Consider the following 14,026-nt stretch of genomic DNA (forward strand, 5'->3'; position numbering starts at 1 on the left):
CATTCAAATCTTGCATAATCCTATGATGTGCTTCGAATGAATGCTTTTACTCATGAGCCATAGTACACTTATCCCAAATTATAATTTCACTCTCTTGCAACACTACAGCCATACCACGTCTTTTTTTTCTTTTTTGTACACATTGCGTTTTGTTTGTTATGAATATCTAATAGGCAACTTTAAAGCTAAATGTGCTGTTCGTGTACCATCTAAAAAAAGTAGCAGCAATGCCTGACGATGCAATTGTCACTGCAATTTTCTGTTGCGAATGTATCTTTGCAAGAATTAATGATATTAAAAATTTCCTGGGGAACAAAATAAAGAAAATAATTGTTTTCCGCTTAAATTCATTAACTTTCCTGAAATAAACCTGGAATATTTTTGAAGAATTCAGAAGTCTTCTTGGTTAAAAAGGCAGTTATGATTCTGGCACCTGCAGAGAAGCCTAACGCAAGATTAATATAATAGCCCGGAACCTTCCTGCTTTTCTAAGAAAGCTCTCAAAGCATTAATACACGCATTGCCAACGCGAAGACAGACTCTCAAGCAAGTAGCTCGAATGTCGTTCCTCTGCAACTCTTGCCAAGCTTCGTGATCCAGATAACTTTTCGCACTCATTGGGTGTTGAGTCAATCTGGACAAACCGCAATCACTCCGAAACCGATACACCTATTAAATACGTTTAGTTAATCTTGATACTGGTGGAGAAAAATACTTTCCACAACGGTGTGAAATCTGCAATTTGTAGCAATTCAAGGAAACGTTTTGAAAAATATAGTTGATTTTCTCAGGAAGTAAATAATAACCTGTAATATCCCGAAACGTTATATGGAAAATCTAAGCAACATCTCTGAGTTTTTTTTATCATGGTGTTTTTAGCAGTAAGTCATACGATGTTAGAGTTATATCGATTAATTAACTTACACCGCCATCTATTAAGAATTTTTAGAACTAAACAATTAAGTCACACTATTATTGCATAATTAATATGAAATTTGCAGTAAAAAATTATAAAAACTATCCTATCTTTTAAGTTGGACCAAATGACACATAGATATGAAATTTGAGAAAAATCGGTTGAGTAGTTTCGGAGTTTACCCCGAACAAACATCGTGACACGAGATTTTTATATATATAGATAAGATATTGAAGAGAAGTGTTTTATTTTTGAAAATTTTTACAATTTGTTATCGCAGGCTGATAGAACCGTTATGGCTTAGATGGCAGCACGTGTTCATCATTTAACAGCGCGGTGAAAAAACAAAATAATTTGAACTAAGTTCTTTTTTAGGTGTAGCTTTTAAAATGTAGTAACAGTGTGATAGGCTATTTGTTTTTTTGCAAAAAGAAGAAAAAATATATATTTTACCCTTCAAACTAAAGTAGTAATTTTTTTATTTGTACAAGGAGTCAAAAACTCATTAGAAGAATCTATATTTCAATATACGATTTATTATATTTTTCTGAACAAAAAACAATTCCATTGTAGTCTGAAATCTTAAACCTGATCCTTATATTTTCGCTTACATTATGCTTTAATTTACTTACAAGCTTTAAAAACCAAAAAAAAAAAAAAAAAAACCTTACAATTTAGAATCAATTTTGCTCCATGTTGCATCACTTTTCCATAACAGCAAGGATCGTTTCCATCTCATCTATTCTATTCCCTCATACTCGTTATTCATTGTTCTTAAGCGTTCATGTAATGCGCGATATTTCTCTAATTTTTTTTTTTTTTTTTTTGATGCAGATTGTCCGGACATGGGCCCGAACACGCATTCTCCTGGTTATCAGTCGAACACTCTTTCGCTCAAGCTATTCAGCTCTGCCGATTGCGGTGCAAGTTATGGTTATAAATATAACCAAAAACCTGATTCTGGTTCTTTAAAACAGGTTTTTTTTTGGCAGAAAAAAACAATTTTTAGACCGTGGGTCTATTTTTTTGTCAGTAGCCTGCACGATAAGCTTTAAAATAAGGTGTAAATCAAAGAAATAGATCAAGAATTGAGGAAAATCTCGCGTAGAAACCAAAAAACAGGCTACAGAAATAATATATAAGGATATGAAGATTTTTGGATTAACTACAATTATTGAGTGTTGTAACCAATAAATCATGTACTGATTTTATTTTGTACTTTTTGGTGATAATAAACCTTTCTTACATAAAGTCTTGAGATTTAAAAAAAAAACATTTTTATTTTATCGGATCTTTTGGATTAGCACTTTCGTAACAACACTTATTTGAATTTACCAAGCACCGCTAGAATCATCCCGACTTGCTCAAGCCATACATTCCTTTTACCATTTTATAACTGAGATCGAGGTATAAAGTATATTATTAGTTTAATATATATAGTTGTTACTTAGAAAATGTTTGGCAACAAAACTGTTTGCCGACAGTTTCTATCAGTTAAATAAAGTTAAAAAATAAGCAAAGTAGGAGACTGCGGCTTAGGTAGCTGTTACAGAAAGTTCGATAAACAATCAAGCCAGCTGCTTGCCACAGTGACAGTCATTTTCTTATTAGTAGGCCTTTATACATACAATCATATTAATTGGTAGTCACTTTTTTAAAAATTGCAAGGAGAGTCAGTGAAAATTAAAGAAAAAAAGAAACCCGGAGCCGGAGTCAGCATTTTTTCGAACGACTCCGACTCCTTTACCCCAAAATCAGTCCGGCTCCGACTCCACAGCCCTGGCTGCGCTGTATGAGTATTGTAAGTGTAGGAAGTTATTGTCAGGTGTTACGTAATCCAAATAATTTTATGTTATGAAAACTTTTTAATAGTAATTCCTTTTTTTTTTAAATCTTTTTGTGTCGAAAAAAAATGAAGTAAATAATGAAAATAGAAATGTTTTTTACACTATTCTTCAAATTATTATTCTAAATATTTAGTCCACTTTCAATTAAAAGTGTTGAAGTGATAACTTCTTATGGGAGGGTAAATCGATTTGTAACATAACGCGTAACGGCGCAACTCCCTTCTGGCATTCCTTTCGTTCGCGCATACGTCAGAAGCGTGCATGCTCGAGAAAATTCTATTTCTTTACTCTTTGTTCAGCTTTAAGCGTTAAGTGAGAGTAGAAAAAGTAATGAAACTAACAGAAGATGGATGATCGTCGCAACGTAACGCAATCTCCTAACGAAAGGTAAGTTTAATAATACAATGTAATACCAATAAAATTGTAAACAATATATATTCAAAACATCATTTAATCTTTAAATTTATTTTCAAAACAAAAACATTTTTGCGATTATTAATACTAAAAATATCTCGCTTCATTTAGGGTTTTGAACTGTGATAAGGTGTACATATTTTAAACGAACTTCATCCCCGCAGACTCGGCAACTCGGGGGTTGGGGACGGCCGAAAAAACAAAAATAATAAATAATCATTTAATTTTTTCATCAGAGTAAAATCTAAAATGTTTCGTAAGTTTGAGTGTTTTTTCTGATAAACGAAATGCACTCTATAACAAAAAAATCGACGCACAAAGAAGCAATCATCCGATTGCTTTGAACTTTTCTATATATGAATGTTTTGATCAGATATGCAAATGATTAAAATGAATAGTTTGATCTCCAGCGCATCGAAACCTCGCATCCAGCAGACGTATATAAAGAGCAGTTCTTCAACAGTAGTTACAACTTTCGGTTTGATTGCAATTCAGATTACCTTTCAAAAACTTAAAAATGCCTCGCCGCGTGGTTCGTGCTCATTTACGAGCAACTGTCAGAGTTTAAAAGTCGTATCATTGTGTTGAAGGAGACCGGTTGGTCAAATCGGAGAATCGCTCGTCATTTGAGTCGAAGCGATGCGGCGATTCGAAGATGCTAGCAAGGATGGGTGGAAAATGGCAGAGTTCAGCGTCAGGATGGTAGCTGTCGACCTAGTGTCACAACAGATCGTGATGACAGAGTGATTGTCCGATCAACTGTCACAGCGCTTTCTTCATCTCTATGAACCATCAGACATTCAACCCAAACACCAGTGTACATCATGACCATTTACAGACGGTTGGGACAACGAAATCTACGCTCACGCCGACCGTTACGCCACCTGCCACTGACGCCTACACACTACCGAGCCAGATTACAGTGGTGCATGGCTCGATCAGGTTGGAATGGTGCCGACTGGCTCTATTCTTTAGGGATGAATCCCGCTTCCAACTGTGTCATGATGATCATCGAAGACGTATTTGGAGACTTCCAGGGCAGAGGGGGGATCCTGGTTTCACTATTGCACGCCACACTAGCCCTCAACAAGACATTATGGTCTGGGGTGCCATTTCCTTTGATAACTGGACCCCTTTGGTCGTAATTAGATGTACACTTACTGCACAGTGGTACGTCGATGACATCCTAAGACCTGTTTTGCCGCTGTTCCTTTTGCAGTACCCTAGGCTGGTTTTCAGCAGGACAACGCCAGATAACATACGGCCCGTGTTGCTATGAACTCTCTGTAAGCTTGTCAAACTCTACCGTGGCCTGCCAGATCGCCAGATCTCTCTCCCATCGAGCATGTCTGGGATATGATGGGATGGCGATTGCATCTGGCAAGGAATGTTGATAACGTTGTCCGACAATTGGAGTGAATTTGGCTGGAAATACCTCAGGACAACCTCCGGGAGCTTTATCGGTGTTTGCCACGCCGTGCTTCAAGTTGTATCCAGGCTAGAGGCGGGTCAATACCTTATTGAACTTGTTACTGTAACTCTGACATAAATTATTCAGTTGTTCTGAGAATTCAATAATTTACTATTCTGTGCATTGTCTTCCTATCCACCAATTTTCGTCTCAATCGGATTACTCCTTCTTGGTGCTTCGATTTTTTTTTGTTATAGAGTGTGTTTAGAAGCGACGCGTCATTTAATCTATTGTTTTTGCGCTGACATCAAAACTTTTGTTTAAAAGTAGTCTGAATGGGGATCAAAGAATAAAATTATTTTTCATTTAGAGCTATTTTGAAGTCGATTCTATTTTTTTTTCTTTTTCAAAATTTTTTTTAAATAAAAATCTAACTAATGGGAATATCACTTTTTTCAATTAATTGTCAAAGCCTTAATGCTCATAGTCTCGATCTTATTGATTCGGTCTCTCAACACTGTAATATTCTTTTATTATGTGAAACATGGCTTGAAAATGATACTAAAATTATTCCATCTTTTAAACGTATTGTGCAATTAAAGCGTCAAAATATAACAGCAGGAGGCTTAGCAGTTTATCAGAATGATCTTGATTGCATAAATATTGTCACTCCAAATATAGGATTACATGTTACTAATGCTACAAGCTTTAATACGGCTACACAAAACGATGTTGGTGAAATGTGTATAGTGGAACGTCTCAATGAAGCAAAGCAAAAAATTATTATTGCCAACATATATATATCTCCAAATAGAAGTATTTCAAGTATTGTTCAATTTATTCATAAACAACTTTTAAATTATACAGAAAAGAAGGTTCTGCTTTAGTTAATGAAGATTATTATGCATTTTTTAAAAATTTTAACCGGAGATTTTCGTGTTAATTTTGCTCATGATCGAGCTAAAAATTTAAAATCGTTTCTACAATCCAAATTACAATTACAAATGAATAACCAGATAGACCAAATGATAAACCAGAAGAAGTCACTATAAGTCACGGAACTGTACTTGATGCAGTCTTTGCAAGATTTTTAGATAACATACAATGCAAAAATTTCATTGCTTATTATAGCTACCATAAGTCAATTGTTACTTTCATAGGATTAAATAATGATAATAGTTTAATCCTATGAAAGTTATCACTTCTGCCGAGCGTCCCGTGGCGCACTTTTTTTTTTTTTGAAGTCTGGAAACGGAGGTTTTTGCACAATTCTTTTCCAAAGTGAAAAACGTTTAAGCGATTAACTATTGATACAATTCAATTTTTGTTCTTTGATAGTCCAGTATTAATAACTCAGAAACGTTTTTGGGCTTTTTTAAGCTTAAAAGGGCCTAAAAAAACTTGTATTTTCTGCAAATAAATTTCATTATTTTTATTTCGAAACAACAAAAAAACACCCTTCTATTTTTTTCTATATAGCAAGAGAATTATTTAAATATGCTACAAAAAAAAAAAAAAAAAAATAATGCCGATCATAGTTGGTACTTAATCTATCAAACACTTGGAAATGTTCTTTCAAAAATCTTTAATTTTTGCATAAAAATTAAAAGTGTTATTTTCAATTTTTTATAAAATTATTATATTTTGACCTTTTTCTTGCTAGTAGTGATATTTTCATGATACATTAAAATTTCTTTCGTATTTTTTTTTCTTTAAAATATACTAATTTTTATGGGGAAAGTAGGCTGAAAATGGTGAACTGTTTTACATTAACGATTTCCACCAAAAATGTTTTAATGAGCTGTCTCTTAGTTGATCATATTATTAGGAGAGACCACATATCGCTCATTTGGAAGAATAGTGCCACAATATGAAGAAATGAAATTTTACAGGAGAAGCGTTTGAAGTTGAACTCTTCAGGCAATTTTCATTAAGAAAAGTTAGTTTGCTGCGCTCTCCAGTGGTTAATATTAGAACAAAAAAAAAATCTGTCATTATTTTCCAAAGAAGATAACTTCCTTTGAAGGCCTTTAAGCGAAAAAAAAAAAAGAAAATTACAAATTTCTTACTGTGGTACTCTTCTTCCAATCGAGCGATATCTGTTGCCTTTTTTAATTGCACATAAACGTAACCACCGATTTATTTTAAAGTGTGTAACCGCAATGCACAAAGTGTCCTAATAATCATCATTCCATTAATACTGAAAGAAAGACATTCTGTGATATGAAAAGTTCTAAAAAAATAATGTTGCAAATAATTCTAGTAGCAAGACATCACTGTATCTAGGACCATTACCCAAACATTAGATTTCAAATCGTAATGAAGACAGTTCTATACGTTGTTTTTCTGCTGAGTTTATGAAAACGTTTTTATTAAAATAATAAAAGTTGCATTAAAATAATAAAAGCGTAAGGTTGTAGACTTAGATATTATATGAAAACCATGCAGCCCGCTAATAGAACGCTAAAGGTTACAAAAGGGCACAAATAAAAATATAACATGGAGGGAGGGCTTATTTAATACGTTTTTGTACTTAATGTGTAAAACAAAACTGCATATTACTAAAATTCAAAGGACAGTTCGTGACTCATTTCTATGCAAAAATGAAAGAGGTGAGCTGTTAAAATTTATTTCTGTCTATATTATAACATTTTTCTCCAAACTTACCACAACTTTCTATTCCAAGATTTTAAAATGACTACAAAAACAGCTAGTGGTGACATTAACACCGAACTGAATACTAAAATTTAAAACTTAAAATACATTTCAAATAAAGTGAGGTAGTCCTAGGTACATTATTGTCTTTTAGGCACGAAGGTCTCACCTAGTTATCTGAATATTATACAGGCTTTTACATATTCCAACTAATTTTGAATTATCTTAGTTCCAGTATAAAAATTCAAGTTGTATTAACTTGTTCATTGACCCTTAACTGGAGGGAAAGGGGGGGGGGTTGTATATTCGTCTTATACAAAAAACGAGTTGAAATAATTTGTTGCATTGAAACAGTTTGCAATGCTTACATGAATGGATTTATACGTATATATTTGTCAATACAGTACTATTTCAGTTGTCTTTATAAACATAAATAATACAAAATCATTGGAGTGTTTCCCACTTTAATGTGTTAAATTTTGTGATACGTACAAGAAATATAATGTTGCGATTATGTACACTCCGCCTTACCATTAAAATGTTACAAAAAATCACCTCACCAGTTGTGGGATAAATTAAATGACTAGTCCTTTATTTATTAAAAACTTTAATACGAAAAGTCCCATATTTTGTTACGGCCATTTATTGGTTCTACACATGATTCACTGATCCATTGTATGCTAATACCTGCTATTTAGGAAAGTTATCTTAAAAAAAAAAGAAAGAAAAGTTAAGTGACCGCAATAATGCATCAGCAACAGCGAACTTTTCGAAAAACGTGATTATGTTTAAATGAGCTAGTTAACTAGCTACCACCCTGAACTTGAATCTTGAAACAAGCCTGCTTTCACTTTTCAAGATGAGAATGCTGGAAGGCATCTGTCAAACGATACTTATCTTTGAAGATGTTTAGGCCATCCAACTCTAGTCAACCGGATCAACAGGTCTCCCGATGTAATGGGCTCATGACATTCCCTTTTTAGTGTCGCTTATAATATTGATTGAAGCTGGATTATCGAAGAAACTGCATGTGTCGACCGTGATTGTAGTCTTTTATACGAAATATGGCCATTTAAATCAAATTCAGGATTTTTTTTGGTTGAGTTTTGATTTTTGTAAGCTAATATCATTTGCAATTTTTTGCTTTGAAGGTGTGTGACAATCTTATTTAATTAAAAAAAAAAAAAAAACAAAAACAAAAAGCCGTCCTATTTTGCTTTGCATTTAAAACTTCGTTTTTTTACAGTTTGGAAAAAAAAAATGTCAAAATGTTTGAATTCATCAGAAATTATCGACCAAAAATAATGAAATATTTTTGATGGTTTTTGAATTTTAGTCTACGGTGCCTATTTTTTGCCGAAGTTCCTTCTTAAACGAATAAAATGTTGGATTCTTACAGGCAAAGTGATGCCGTTAGTACTTTTAGTGAGGGGAGACCTGCCAAAAGAAGTAAATTTATTAGTAACTTATGTTGGATGCAGAAGATCGTTCTATTTATTGGTGGTTTGATGCTAATCTCATGGTTAGGAATGTGTTTCATCAATCATTCGCAAAATACAAGTAGTTACTTTCAAGCTGAGAAAATAATTTCTCCTAAGGCCAAGCTGGTTGGACTAGATTTGCAAAAGCATTTCATAAATGATGGAAGATTGCCAGGACATGTTATTCCGAAACATTATAACTTAACGTTACAACTGTTCATGCCTCCCAAGTACAACTTTACGACAAAGGGAAAAGTGCAGATTCTCTTCGAATGCTTGGAAGACACTAAGGTGAGAATATAATTTCATCGTTATTTTAGAACTAAGAATCTTGTTAATGAAACAGTCCTTTTGTTTTCCTTCTCTATCAATATTTCTGTTTCACTGTCTGCAATGAAGTTTTCTTCTTTTTTTTTTAATCTCTAAACTGGTGAGATGGGGTATTTTTCATTTCAGATGAATCGGACTTTTACATTCAACAGTTTTGTACTGTTTACATATATCTATATGTATATGTATGTTCATTAAGGTGCTATTTAAGGAGTATATATGTAAACAAACAGTGCAAAAATAATTAGAAAGTTTGCAAATTTTATTTGCTAAACTTTCTCTCTTTAACTCTATATGTATATGTATGTCCATTAAGGCGCTATTTAAGGAGTATATATGTAAACAAACAGTGCAAAAAACATTAGAAAGTTTGCAAATTTTATTTGCTAAACTTAGTGGAGTACACTGGAAGTATAGTGTTGGGATTATATGCCAATTTTTTCACTTATGCCAATAATTTCACCAATTGAAGGTTAAAAAGTGTATATTAGTTGATGAAAATATCAATAGCATACAACAGTTGAACATTTATTTTTGCTGTTACCGTTGTAATAAACTGGTAAAAGCCTTAATCAGAGTCACTAAGTTAATATTTGAAACTTGGTAAACGAATATCATTCTGAAAGTAAAAGAAGTTTGTTCGAAAACTGTTATAGTAAAATTTTAGCTGTTTTCCTTTTCGACTTTCGTTTAATAGATACGTGAACTTCTTGCACGTAATTAGTGTATAGAAACTGTAATTTTTTTTATTTTTTCAAGCAAATGAAGGTTCAATGAAGAAATTGTAACAATTTTCAATTTGAAATAGCTCGTTGGGCCAAATTTTAGATTTCAAAAAAAAAAAAAAAAAAATGTATTACTTAGTATTGACCGAATTATATATTGCTAACAATTTTTAAGGATATTGTTATTTTTTTAATTTAGACAGTTTTTAATAAATATTAATTTTTGCAATATCACACACAACATAATTAAAAAATTCCGGAATGATTTAATACATACAAAAAAAGAAAAAAGAAAAAGAAATTTGTAAAATATGCACAAAGTGTCATTATAAAATTAAAATTGATTATGAGAAATTGACTCATCGTAAATTTAATGCGTTTGTTGAAATTTTAAAAATTTAGTCTTAATATTTTTTCTTGGAGGAAAATAATTTGAAAGGACTATTTTTCACGAACTTTTATTGATTAATCAATTTATTTTGCCTATTTGCTTTCATTTTATCGCCTATCAAAAATTTTTCGTTAGTGGTTGGAAAATATTTTTATTTATTGTATACCACTGCATCGAGAATTTCAAAATACGTGTGAACTTGATTGATTGTCAATTTGTTTCGAAGTGTTTTTTTTTATTTGTATAAAATTACTATAAAAACAGTATCCAAATTTTTCTGATGTTTTTTTTTTTTTTTTTAAATTGAAAGTTTCATGAAGTTTCAAATTTCGTGGATGTGTTTCGTTCATTGCAAAAGTGGTCATTCTCTATATTTTGAAAATGCGAATTTGCTTGCTAAATGGTATCACATTTAGTAATATTTTTTAGTACAAAAGTGAAGCAAAGCACGTTTTGAAAGATAAATATCTAATGACTAATAGAAGATGAACCCTTTTTTTTTCCGAAGGAAAAAGTTGTTAAGGGTTTTGTATAATAAGGCATAGTAAAATAATTTACAAGAAGATACACCACTTTTACAATGAACGACACATATATAAAGCGGAATATAAAAGAATTTTGTAAATTGTCTTAGATTTCAAAAAATCTAAAAATGTTTAAAGTGAACAAGCCTTCATAACACGTTGTCATAAACTGCTGTAAAATGTTTAGAATTTTAAAATTTTATCTCTTTTGCACAAAGTAAGAACTTCATTTATGAGCTTGTAAAAATTTTGAATCAATATTTTAAATCGTTATTGAAACATGCATGGTAACAACATTTTACTAATTGTATTAAGCCTCTACTTAAATAAGTATTATTTAGCACTGTTAAATGCATGTTATTTTGTTATTTAAAAGGTAACAAAAAAATAAAAAAGGAAATGGAAAACGCTTTTCCAAGGTTTCAATAAGCCTAGAACAAAACATTGCACTTTTCTACAGAATTTCCCTTTATGTATATTGCATTCAAAAATTGTGTAGAAAACAGAGCAGTTTTGAAATAAAGCATGAAGTTGAACTGTATTTGCATAAAACAAAAACACACTTTAACTTTCATGTTACGCTATGAAATACCTCACACAAAGTATAAATAATTGTGAACATAAATTAAAACTACATTATAGAACATAATGTAAATGAAATGTAATACTGAAGATTGTAGAAAAAATTGATGGTCTAGGCATTTTTTACTTTATTTTCAATCTTTGCCGCCAATTCCTACTTCTAAACTTTCCTTGGATAGAAAATTTGCTTCTTTCTGAAAAAATTTTATTCTTTAAAAGATTTTTGACATTTAATCTCATTTTTGTTAAATTTATAACTTATAAGAACATATTTTTCACGTAGTTGCTCTCAAGACATTAGCGTCCAAAATTAAAAATTTCATGCGAAAGTTCACGTTTTGCAAATTGAATTTATTCAACAATTTTTATGTCAGAAGGGTGAATTAAAACTTTTCAAATAAAAATTCATCTTCCATAAAAGCGTGTTGCGTTAGAGGGAAGGAAAAAGCTCATTAAAAGGCTTGAAAAGAAGAAATAGCAACTTCATTTATATAGAGTCTTCGAGGGAAAGTCGGTGCTTTGCATTAGATTATTTCGTTCAAATTCTGAAAGTGTTACAAGACTCATATTAAATTATCATATTTTGGTTGAGTGGGGAGAACGGAAAATGCAGAAAGCATTTATATTCATTGAAAAAGTATGATAGCATAAATATGATTATTCTTACAGGGGGACAAATTTTAAGTTTTATAATACGCTCAAAAGAGTATTGAAAAGTTTTAACGCAATATGAGAAACACAGACAGTCATATTAATTTCAGTCCTTTTTCCATTAAAGTAAAATCAGCGGACATTAGTATTGTTAAAATTTGTTGCACTTGTGTAAAAGTGACTTTGATGAAGACTCTTACCTTCAAATCAGTCCTGTAATTCATTTTTTTTAGCGAATAAGTGATGTATAGAACATATTGCTCACCGCCGAAACTAGCGACACGTTTCAAAAATTTGACAATCTGAATTTAATGCATTTCTTGCCACATTTTTGGCATCAAGCTATTTTACGTAACTGGTAGGTGATGGCGAAAATAATGGCCATCAGTAAAATTTCAATTTAGAAGAAATATTTTAAAACTTAAGTATGACCTATTAATTAAGACCACAAAAAAAAAAAAAAAATAAAAAATAATAATAAATAAATAAATAAATAAATAAAATAAAAATAAAAAACAGTAAATATAACGGTTGTGTTGGAGTGAGTTTTACTGTTGAATCGGGCGGTTGATTTCATGACGTTGGATGACGTCAGTGGTTAGTGCGGTGAATGTGCAATGTGCATAGAATGTTTTTATATACAATCGGCTAACCGATTACCCGTTAGCACACTATGTTAGTATCTGGTGAGCCCGAATTAACCAGTCACTTTCTGCGAACACGCACAACATAGAAAATCTTTTGCGTATTTGAATAAAATCAGTTAAAAGTAGTATTTCGTAAAACCTTGACCTTCCACCGATACTGTTTCTTTTTTTCCCCTTGAGATGTGCTGGTACGTTTATGTGTTAATCAGCGTACGAAATGAACCTGCCAGCAATCATTAATGAATGATCTTATTTCTTATTCCTCATCGAGCCAACTACTTAAATCGTGCCAACTGCCAAATTGTTCTTGATGTATCTCTTGATTTAGACAATCCTTGCTTCAGAAAAAGGAAAGAAGTTTTTCCTGAAGAATGAGACACGTCTTTTCTCTCTTTTTAACGATAGCCTATCTTCAGTCAGACCCAATCCAGGTCTTCATCTGCAATGACAAGTTACACTACCCAAGTGTGAATCACCGATTGGAATAAAACTTTGCACATCGATAAAGCACTTTAAAATATTAAACTTAGAAACGTTAAACTTTTTTTTTTCTTAAATCGGCAACAAACACCTTAAACGGGGTGAAATTTGCCCCAAAATATTAGATAATTTTGGGAATTAGTGGGTACAATTTATTCTTTTATTTCAAATTTTAACTACAAAAATAATGATTGAAAATTTGAAAAAAAAAAAAAAAACAACAACTAAACAAACTAAAGTTGACGTGTTTCAGGATTTTTCTGCAACTAGGGTCATTCCATAGAAATGTCAACCTCAATCTCAGAATTTTTTTTTCTACAAAGCCTAATTGTGACCTATCATTTCATCCAGCATACTATCTAGTACTTTAATCCAGTAACAGTTTGTAAAAATTTCATTCGGTGTTTTTCTTCTGGCTCTAAACGTGCGAGGTTGTAGAAAAGGCTTAGCATGTGCGAAAAACGCGCGTCTATGTTTTCTTGTGTAATGTAATTTTTTTCGCAAAATTTTAAAAGAACTATGTTTATTCTAAATGATAAGATGTTGGCCCAATAAAATTGACTGTTCTTTTTGCATACATTATAAGATAAGTATTTTAATTAGTTTGGTTATTTCACTGAAAATATTTACGTTACGTTAGTCACGAAAATGTACTATTTTCTGCTTAAAAACTGAACCAGATGATTCAATGAAACAGCACTTTTTATTTTCTTACATTAGTGTCATAGCTACTTAAAAAGTGCAAAATATTTATTTTAGTATTAGTAGATATAAAATAATTAGTGTGACTAACGTAACATTTGAGCTGTGACTAACGTAACAGTTTGCATTTGACTAACGTAACATTTTAAAAATGACTGTTAATATTTAAAACTTATTTAATTTAAATAAGTTTTCATGAACAATTTTGAATATGTAGGCATTCTATATTGATTAAAAATATAAAGGGTGAACAATACCAGTAATATTGAA

General features: G+C 31.6%; 1 protein-coding gene across 1 annotated transcript in view; it reads left to right on the top strand.

Moving 5' to 3' along the window:
- The first annotated feature begins 8,772 nt into the window (after positions 1 to 8,772).
- LOC129218812 (thyrotropin-releasing hormone-degrading ectoenzyme-like) overlaps positions 8,773 to 14,026 on the top strand; it is a 126,299-nt gene continuing 121,045 nt past the window's right edge. The window contains exon 1 of the mRNA XM_054853134.1: positions 8,773 to 9,015. Coding sequence (XP_054709109.1) covers positions 8,773 to 9,015 — 243 coding nt within the window. The remainder of the gene's footprint in view (positions 9,016 to 14,026) is intronic.

Source organism: Uloborus diversus, chromosome 3, assembly GCF_026930045.1.
Source record: "Uloborus diversus isolate 005 chromosome 3, Udiv.v.3.1, whole genome shotgun sequence".
Lineage (NCBI taxonomy): Eukaryota > Metazoa > Arthropoda > Arachnida > Araneae > Uloboridae > Uloborus > Uloborus diversus.